Genomic DNA, 10,204 nt, shown 5'->3' on the forward strand with positions numbered 1-10,204 from the left:
TACTCTGGAGTCCTGGGGAGGGAACTCCCCTAAAATAAAAGATGGGGGTGCTTGAATTGTCGTACCTTTGAGGGTGTAAAATTTGTGGATTGGTACCGCTTAGGTTGCTAAAACCTAAATAGCCGCTGCCGGAGTTGTCACGGTACCTTTTTGAAGCTTTTAAGGTTATTAATCTGAAAAAAGACATAAATAACTTTTATTTCTGAATTAGTTACACGAAAACATCCATCCAGTCATCAAGTTGCCAGTGCCAGTTAATTTGTTATGCACCTATCAATGTTAGGCCTGAGGGAAAAAAAAAAAAAAAAAAAAGGGGGGGGGGGGGGGGGGGGGGTCGGGCTACCCACGGGAATTTGATCGCGAGGTCGGTCCCCAGGGTAGGGATTTTGATTCTACGTGATGGCCCTAGGGTAGGGATTTTGGTTGTATATGATCAACAAGGTTTGAAGGACATCTGACCACCTTTCATTGCTCCCGGGTGGGGATTTTGACTAATTATTTTGTCCCAGGGGTGGGGAATTTGACTTTTTTTATAGAAAATGTCAAAATCCCCACCCCTTGCCCGACCCCCCCCCCCCCTCGGGCTTAACATTGATAGGTGCATTAAAACAATTGGTACCTCTTAAATTAGGTGGGGAAATGAATGTGGGCCACAAAGGCACATCTGCCAAATGAGATTGCTTTCCTAGAGGGTCCTGGAGGGGGGATATATATCCCATTTTCCCGACCCAAATTTTGCCCAAATACCACCCTATTGTTTTCCCAAATTGTCAAAATCCCAGTACAAGTTCTATTGCTTAAGCAAAAACACTTCCTTTTTCACTTTTTTACACTTTAATTTCTTTGTGTTAATTAGCAGCAGGGCTCAAGATAATGGCTGGTCAACGGACAATGTCCACTCGAGATGAAAATTTGTTCGGACAAAGTTTGGGTAACATTTTTGATACCAATTTTTATTTTAAGGTTAGTATTTACTTAGTTCTATTTTCGACTTTTTGAACATGTGCTATTACCATTAACACCCACAGATAAAGCGGCACCTTAAGTTTAGAAGGTCAAATTTTGGAACAAAGGTTCAGAAAAAATATGTTTTGAAATAACTGTGTTGCATTTTTATTTCATTGAGTCCCCCCCATGATATATCAGAGCAAACTCTACAACATTCAACCATGGAGTTACCTTTAATTCTCACACTCTGCACCTCTTTAAAATTCCTAATACAAAATACATCTAGTATAAAATTATGTTGTTCCTATTCAGTAAAACATGATGTTTCATTTTCGCTAGTTTTTTTACAGAGCTATATCAGTTTGGCTAATCAACATGACTGGCAACAGCCCGAAAATTATTTTGAGCTTCGCAGTATTTTTTAATGGCATCCAATGCCTCCCCTGCTTTACTTTTAACTTGTTCCCCTGGAATAGAACGCTCATCGATTGATGTTGTTACAAATTTGAGAACTGTTTCTATTACTTCCTCATGCTGATTAGTGCTGCCTTTCACAGAATGTGCATAATAGACTCGATCCAGCCTGCAGAATCAACAAAGATAAGTTCAAGAAAGCTATATAAGCATTAATAATCATTAATGTTAACAAATAGTTTTATTGTTAGCGGAGACTAAATGGTAGCTTAAGGGCACTGTTAGCTGGCTCCCATGGCGCAGTCGTTTTTAGGAGGAGTGAAACATGATCTCCCCTAAAAAACAACTGCCTGGGAGGCAAGGTCAAAGTGAATGTCCTAATGTATAATTGAGGTTCAATTTAACCCTTGGTACGTCAATACCAGACGGTACCAGGCTTTTAGTCAGGTGGGAGTCCAGGAGTCCTATGGGCGGCCACTTTTCAGAGAAAATTAATATGAATAACTGTATGTACAGAGTTTTTTTTTAGCCAATTTAGATATCTTTAGATACCTTTGCCCTCATAACTGCAGAAAAACACCTTACATGCTCCACAGGCCCTCCTATGGAAACAAAGTCAGGCCTTATAAAAAATTTGGACTTGCACTTTTTAAATCCTGGCTAAAAGCCTGGACGATACCAAGGGTAAAATTTAACCACAAGATGCAGATACAGCTTCTGACATTACTGTATTGAATTCTTGATCAAAGTCTGGTTCTGAAGTATGGTACGTGTTTTGCTTTTGTTTTTTGCAGGTCAATTTTTGATCTAGTGACTTTTTTGGGTTATGTTGAAAGCCCTGGGGATTTTTTGGGTCTTGATTTTTGCCCACATTCGATCATCCCCGTCACTTGAAATCCTGAGTATAGTCTGCTAAACAGTTGCTTTTTTCTTCAAAGTCTTTGGAAAAAGCGCTTATCGAAGGTACATAGCGCTGAACATTGAGGCGCGAAGTGCAGATTTTCTCGCGAGCCTTGCATGCCTGCAGGTCGTCATTCACAGTTTTGCATGACATTGACTCCAGTCCTCTCACTTTTGTCCGAGAACCAAGCACGTTCCCAAAAGATACAACTGTTTTGCAGTCTACCCTCCTCTTTGTACACCCCTTGGGAATATTCCTTTCTATAACGAGTGGGCTAAACAATTTGTAGGCCTGAGTCATGTAGCTAGAGACTGGTTACACCCCTGCATGTCCACCATCCCCATTTATAAACAAACCTGCTCCACCAAATTGTAGCAGTACACATTGGACAAGGCTCAAAGTTGGTGTACAAGCTACAGCCCTGCAGATCATGTGTTTTCAGGTTTTTCCCTGCATTTCTAATTGCTACCATTTCTCCATGTGCACTGGGATCACAATCTACCAGCACTCGATTGAAGCCTTCACCTAAAAATAAAGTATGATCACACATCAAGACTTGTTGCTATTAATTATATATACAGTAGAACCCCAGTAACTCGAACTCTGAAGGGAAATGAAAAACCGTTCGAGTTAGCAGAGTTTCGAGTTATCGGGGTAGATTGAATATTTAATTTACCAAGTTAATAATTGATAGTTTTCAGATTTTACAGCACTTCAGTATACAGTACAGTGCAAATTAAACTTACCGGTATCTCGTCAGAAACTCTAACACTAACATAAATTCCTAGGATAACAGTGGCTGTCTAATATGTGATCTGTTTTGTTGCTCTAATAAATGGGCAACCGTGGTGAGTTGCAAGAACCGGGTTTTGAGTTATCAGGGGTAAATTTCACCCAAATTTTGATCATGGGAAACGAAATTTAGTTCGACTTAGCGGGGTTTTCGAGTTATCTGAGTTCGAGTTACACGAGTAAAAATGACTGCAAAGTGAGTTCAAATGCAAGGGAAATGGAATTGTGTTTGAGTTAGGGGGGTTGTTCGAGTTATCCGAGTTCGAGTTACCAGGATTCTACTGTAGTTCAAAAAGTATATGGGCCAATTAAGTATAATTTTTTTCTTATCTGCAATATTCAGCGATTAAAGTTAAGTTTATGTAATGTTAACTGATGGTCTACCAGTAAACAAAACAATACTATGGTGGAGACGATTGAGGCGGGGGGGGGGGGGGGGAGGGGTGTGGGCCGGAACCCAGGGGTAATTTGAATTAGCCTGGGGTGGGAAGTCTTTGGTAAGCAAAGTTGTGATGGGATTTAGGGTAACAGGGAAAATTTCTGGCGTAACATTTGGCAAGACTTCTGCACAGCCCCATACATTGATTATGCATACAATTTTCTGACTGACTCGTTCTTTTCATGATTGCATGGTGTTTGTGTATCAGTAGTGTACAAAACGAACAGTCTCGCAACGAAAGTACTTGGTTCCGACTCAGTAGTTTACTAGACTTTAATTTAGCTTTAACATACTGACCAACAATCTTGCCATCTTTAACAATCACACATCCATAAGGTCCGCCGAATCCTTTAGATGCTCCTTCAATGCTGAGCTCGATTGCACGAGCCATGAATCGCTCCTTTTCCTCTTGCGTGTGAATGTACGAAGACATTTTGCATACGATTTGTCTCTGAGGTGCGGGATTGCAAAAAAACAGCTCATGCTTAATTGCATCTCATTAATAACAAAAGAATAACGTAACAAACAGCATTTGTTATGTGCCGCCATTAATTTTCCCCCGGCCTGTCCAATCGATGAAAATCGATCATCGGAAACCAATCGATATAATCAATATAATCGATAAAAATCAATCGATTAATATCGATTGGTTCCATTAATCGATCAAAATCGATACTCACAATTTACGTCCTCTTAATTGTATCGATTTTCATCGATTTTATCGATTATTATCGGTTATAATAAATAAATGAACCATTTATCAGTTCTTGCAACATTTGTAAGGCGATACGTTACGCATCCTTTCACTAAGTTAGTCAAATCGAAGTTCTGCGAGTCAAACAAAGCACGAAATGAACGTACTAATAATAGAGGCTATTGTGAAGGGCTACCACGAGTGCCCATTCTGATGGAATTTTTAAAAATAGCCTTTTCATGATTAAACAAAATAAAAAGAGCTAGCAACGTCCAAGAGTGTTGTAATTTTTATAGAGTTCCCGGTAGAGTTGGATACCAGTGAAAGCTCCTGCGAACCTTTGATAGTTAAGCCCGGAGTGAAGTCAGCCTATACGTGGAAAAAGGGGGGAATGGCCGGGTCTCTTCTTAATTGAAGAAGTCGGTAATTTCAGAAAACGTTGTTTAACGAATCCGTGTCTGTTCACATCAGAGATTATGGAGGGCTATTTAGAGGGTATTGTCCACAAATCACGGGTTTCAGCTGATTAAACATTTCGAAGAGAGTTTTGAACACACTTTCAATCAAGTGTTTCGTAATTTTTACACATTTAGAGGAAAAGCAGCAATTGCACAGCAGATCACTTTTTGTGAAGAGGAAAAATACAATAGGTTAGACTCAATTGCCAATGCCTAGCGCAAACGTATCTGAAATCATTATTTAACGATTGCAACTGACAATCGATATAATCGATAAAAATCGATGACAATTGATGAAAATCGATGAAAATCGATACTCACAACTCTTTGGTTCATCGATTTTCATCGATTTCCGATATCAATCGATTAATTGCTATCGATTATTATCGATTACAATCGATTTTATCGATTATCGAATTTCATCGATTGGGCACGCCGGGATTTTCCGCAATCCGATTTCCTTGACAGCAAACGTGCGCAGGAACGTTGGAGAACTGGGCACGAGTCAGCAACTGAAAACTGTCACGCAATCCCGAAATGTGCGGACGCCCCAAGTCGCATCACCGCGGTTAGAAAACGTGTTATGCACATTTAAGTGGAATCTGCATCGGATCGCTACAATGTAAACAATTTTATATTAATGTTTTATTTTTTAGTATAAAAATCTGAAAAAGGAAAAAGGAAGGTGGGGCTTGGGGGGGGGGGGGGGGGGGGGTGATTGGTTGGGCTGGGTCAACAGACAATACAAAAATTGGGGGCAGGGAATCCCATAATGGATCCATAATCAGAACTACTAGAAATCCATTCGTACATGCAATCCTTTGTTGGTCGGAAGAATATCTCCTCGTGTTAACTTGAAAGGAATAGCAAGGGGGTACCCGGAGGAGGGGGATTCTCCTAAAAAAAGATGGGGGTGCTTGTCGTACCTTTAAGGGTGTTAAATTTGTGGATTGGTACCGCCACAGTTGCCGCGGTACCTTTTTGAAGCTTTTAAGGTTATTAATGTGAAACAAATGACATACCGGTAAATCACTTTTATTTCTGGATAATTTACACAATGGAGGGTGGTCGCTTTATACGTGGCCGCTTATGGAGGTCGGACTGTACTTTTCTTAAGCTGTGTGCAGACTTCGTCAGTGATTGAAATTGATTAAAAGGAAACCTATGATTGGCCCCATTGTCTCAACCATGAAACCAACTTTTAATTAATCTACTCCAGTTTGAAGAAAATATAAGTTTGCAAGTCACAAAAAAGCTGTGGTTATCCCAATATTGACCTTCTAATCTAGCTTTATATGTGGAAGTTTACGGTAATAGCATACCGTAAAATTCCGGTTATAAGCCCCCCCGCTTATAGGCCCATCAACCTGAAAACAAAAAAATACATCCGATTATAGGCCCCCCTCTACCGGATGACAGTACTGAAAAGGGCTAAATGTTGCTTTTTGTGCGTTTTTAACTTAAAAACGTATTTTGATCAATACTCCCGAAGCTCGTTTCGAAACGTTTTTTCATTCCGGAATTCTACGGTATGTTCAAAAAGTCGTTAGAACTTAAAGTTAAATTATGTTAATTAAAAGTAAGACAAAAAACACAAAGAAATTATAGACTTCCTTTGTCACTTCTTTACAATTTAATTTCTTTGTGTTAATTAGCAGCAGGGCTCAAAATAACGGCCACACAATGGACAATGTCTGCTCAAGATGACAATTTGTTCAGACAAAGTTGGTTTGTTGATCATTTTGACTGGTCACGTACATGGCTTTTAATTAAGGACTTATGACCAAAAAGTAACATTTTTGATAACAATTTTTATTTTAAGTATTTACTTAGTTCTATTGACGACTTTTTGAACATGTGCGATTATCATAAACACCCACAGATAAAGCCAGATAAACCGCAACTTGAGTTTAGAAGGTCAAATTTTGGAACAAAAGATATTTCAGGAAAAAAAATTAATAATACGTTTGAAATAACTGCATGTGTTACATTTTTATCTCATCGAGTCATATATATATATATAACAGAGCAAACTCTACAACGTTCAACCATAGAGTCATACCTTTAATTCTCACACTGATCTGCACCTTTTTAAAATTCCTAATACATTAAATACAGTATCTAGTATAAATGTCGTTCCTATTAAGTAAAACATGATGCTTCATTTTTCACTGGTTTTCTACAGAGCAGGGGCGGGTCCAGGATTTCAAAAGGGGGGGTGGATGGCAGACCATTAGGGCCTAACCCTAACCCTAACTCTAACCCTAAGTGGCGGCAGACGGCGAAACGTGGCGTAACAACAACCAGACATGAGCGAGAGCTAATTTTTCTTTCTTTCTTTATTTTCTATTTCAAATAAAGTGACATTCCGAATTTTTTTTACTGAAAAATGGGGGGTGGATATCCACCCTATCCACCCCACCTGTATCCGCCCCTGCAGAGCTAAAATCAGTTTGGCTCGTCAACATGACCGGCAAAAGCCCCAAAATAATTTTGAGCCAATCAGTATTTTTTAATGGCATCCAATGCCTCCCCTGCTTTACTTTCAACTTGTTCCCCTGGAATAGAACGCTCATTGATTGATGTTGTTACAAATTTGAGGATTGTTTCTGTGAATTCCTCATGCTGATTAGTGCTGCCTTTGACAGGATGTGCGTAATAGACTCGATCCAGGCTGCAGAATAAAAAAATAAGCTCAATACGTGTGTGTGTGTGTGTGTGTGTGTGTGTGTGGGGGGGGGGGGGGGGGGGGTTCGGAATTTCAAGTGACAGGGATTATCAAATAGGGGAAAAAAACAAGACCCAAAAAAACCCCTGGACCAAACATTAACCCCTAAAAAATCCTATGCCAAATTTTTGAGCCTTAAATTTCCAGAAAGGGGGAATGATATAACACAAGCAACAACACTAGAAACACGTTTGGTTGAAATTTATTTGCAGAACTATGTGGCCAGGGCCCGGTTGCATAAAAATACTTAATTACGGGCGATTTTCTGCAACAGCTCTCTGCGTTCCTGTGAATGTTTTCAAAGGGTTTTGGTTTTTTCAGTACTCTTTACTACATTTTCTCCCGATTTATCGTTATAAGCACGGGAGAAAGCCCCTCAGAGCACAGGGAATGGCTGCAGAAAATTTCACGTAATCTTAAGTATTTTTATGCAACCGGGCCCAGGGCACTACCACAAATCTTAAGAATGTTTTAATACCCAAAAACATCCCTACTTAAATCAAGCCACCCAAAAAAATTACTTGCCAAATTTTCCTACCCCCAAAAAAACCAAGAATTGAACATTTCAAATACAAAAAAATCCTTTGATCATCCCCGTCACTTGAAATCCCAAGTACAGTACTGTGGAACCTTGATTTAACGAACCTCTATATAACAAAGTCCTTGGTGTAACAAACTATATTCTTCAGCCCGGCCAAAGTTACAGTAAAATGTATGGAAGAGTACCGTATTTTTTTATTAAACGCCGGACCCCGATTAAACGTCGGCCTCGTATAAACACCGGGTCAAAATTGCTAGGGGGGGGGCGTTTGTTCGAGGTCCCGGCGTTTATTTGAGGTCAAGCTAACAAGTTAATATATTCTGTTTGTTACAAATCTTGTTTGCAACATAAACTTAGTATCCAATCTGTAATAGTGCACCTTTGGGAAATAATCACCTCTGGATACCCAGGGACACTTTTTAAGGACAGAACGAAGAAAAAATAGTCGGACCTTGACAAACTGCCCCTTGGTCTCCAAGATCGGTAACAATATTATAAATCAATCGGAAAAATTGGCAGAAAATTGCAGTCCGTTAATAAACACCGGGCCCCGATTAAACGCCGGCTTCAAATAAACGCCGGGTTCACAAAGCCAAGTTTGAAATTTTAACGAACACAATCCGGAAGCCCAAACGTTAAATGTACCTCAATATAACAAATTTCAGTTACAGCAAGGCGCCCGAAAGTGTGACCACTTTAAATTTATTCAAATTCTTTCGTGCAGATTTAATCCAATCAGAAGTCAACTGCAAGCTATCCATGGCTTTTGATTGGATTAAATCTGCACGAAAGAATGTGAATAAATTAAAAGTGGTCAGACTTTTGGGCACCTTGCTGTAACACGTGACAAAAGATTATGTAGAACAGACCAACAAGTATGAAAATACTTTAATCTAACAGGAAAACAACTTTAAAGACATATGCTCATACCTAAGTGGAAATTAAACATTATAAAGCACAAATAAAATTTTTGACAGTCATTCAGACAGTTCAGATCATTAAATACTGGGTAGTGAAACGTCACAGCGTGAAAAACAATGATTAACTATACCTCGATATAACAAACATTTTCGTTATTTTTCCGCAAATTCGTTATATCGAGGTTTTCGATATAACAAACCCTAGACATAACGAACAAATTTCACCAGTCCCTTGGCACTTCGTTAAATCGAGGTTTTACTGTACCCCCCCCCCCCCCTGGGAATTTAACCATATACTGGTACACAATACCATATTGTACCGATACCAAGGGTAAAATTGAACCGCAACAGATACAATTACCGACATTACTGTATTGAATTCTTGATCAAAATTTGGTTCTGAAGTATGATGAGGATACCTAAACTTCGAGCCAGGATCCGAGCCAGGATCTGAGCCAGGATTCGAGCCAGGATCCGAGTCAGGATTCGAGCCAGGAATCGAGCTAGGATCCGAGCTAGGATCTGAGCAAGGATAATTACGAATGGGACTAACTGTTAAGCGCTCCGGTTAGCCTGAATGGCGCTCCGATTAGCCAAAATAGCGTTCGGTTAGCCTAACTAGCACTCTGATAAGCCTAAATAGCGTTCAGTTAGCCTAACTAGCACTCTGGTTAGCCTAAAAAGCACTACGGTTAGCCTACTTTAGCTTGGGTTGCTTGCGGTTAGCTTTTATAATAGGGTTAGGATTTCTATCTGAAAAAAGGGTGGATCCTAGCTCTGATTCTAGCTCAGATCCTGGCTGGAATCCTGGCTCGGATCCTGGCTCGGATCCTGGCTCGGATCCTGGCTCGGATCCTGGCTTGGATCCTGGCTCAAATCCTGGCTCGGATCCTGGCTCGAAACCTGGCTTTATCGATAGTTTATCTCAAGTATGGTACATGTGCCCAGAAGAATATTTATAAGTTTTGGTGATTAAGTGCTGGTTAAACCCCATGCAGTCTACGGATATTTGTTTTAACAAACCTGCTCCACCAAATTGTAGCAGTGCACATTGGACAAGGCTCAAAGTTGGTGTACAAGCTACAGCCCTGCAGATCATGTGTTTTCAGGTTTTTCCCTGCATCTCTAATCGCTACTATTTTTCCGTGTGCACTGGGATCACAATCTACAAACACTCGATTGAAGCCTTCACCTAAAAATAAAGTATGATCACACATCAAAGTCGTCTCGCCTTTTTCAAGATTTTTGTTGCTAGTTATATACAAATTAATTAAAAAATATGAGGTTTCAATTCAGTAGCTTACTAGACTTTTAGCTTTAACAATAACATACTGACCAACAATCTTGCCATCTTTAGCAATCACACATC

At 39.8% G+C, this 10,204-nt stretch overlaps 2 protein-coding genes across 2 annotated transcripts in view; both read right to left on the reverse strand.

The window, feature by feature from the left end:
* Nucleotides 1–1,162: 1,162 nt before the first annotated feature.
* Nucleotides 1,163–4,046, reverse strand: LOC144642628 (guanine deaminase-like). The gene is made up of 3 exons (XM_078501649.1): nt 3,792–4,046; nt 2,620–2,788; nt 1,163–1,531 (listed from the first exon to the last, which is right to left on the reverse strand). The coding sequence occupies exons 1-3, from the start codon at nt 3,925–3,927 to the stop codon at nt 1,315–1,317; spliced, it is 522 nt and encodes a 173-aa protein (XP_078357775.1). The 5' UTR covers nt 3,928–4,046; the 3' UTR covers nt 1,163–1,314.
* A 2,171-nt stretch (nt 4,047–6,217) lies between these two features.
* The window catches only part of LOC144642631 (guanine deaminase-like), a 5,665-nt gene continuing 1,678 nt past the window's right edge, over nt 6,218–10,204 (reverse strand). The window contains exons 2-4 of the mRNA XM_078501653.1: nt 10,172–10,194; nt 9,859–10,027; nt 6,218–7,320 (exon numbers count right to left, since the gene is read on the reverse strand). Of these exons, the coding sequence (XP_078357779.1) occupies nt 7,149–7,320; nt 9,859–10,027; nt 10,172–10,194 (364 nt within the window). The 3' untranslated portion in view covers nt 6,218–7,148. The remainder of the gene's footprint in view (nt 7,321–9,858; nt 10,028–10,171; nt 10,195–10,204) is intronic.

This window comes from Oculina patagonica, chromosome 2 (genome assembly GCF_052425735.1).
Source record: "Oculina patagonica isolate OP01 chromosome 2, crgOcupat, whole genome shotgun sequence".
NCBI lineage: Eukaryota > Metazoa > Cnidaria > Anthozoa > Scleractinia > Oculinidae > Oculina > Oculina patagonica.

Bases quoted from the DNA above. Each gene is read 5' to 3' on its own strand.
- LOC144642628 (XM_078501649.1), bottom strand. From the start codon at position 3,927: ATGTCTTCGTACATTCACACGCAAGAGGAAAAGGAGCGATTCATGGCT. The intron at 2,789-3,791 runs GTCAGTATGTTA...CTTTATTTTTAG, and splicing joins TAAAGATGGCAAGATTGTTG to GTGAAGGCTTCAATCGAGTG. The intron at 1,532-2,619 runs GTTTGTTTATAA...TTGATTCTGCAG, and splicing joins GCTACAATTTGGTGGAGCAG to GCTGGATCGAGTCTATTATG.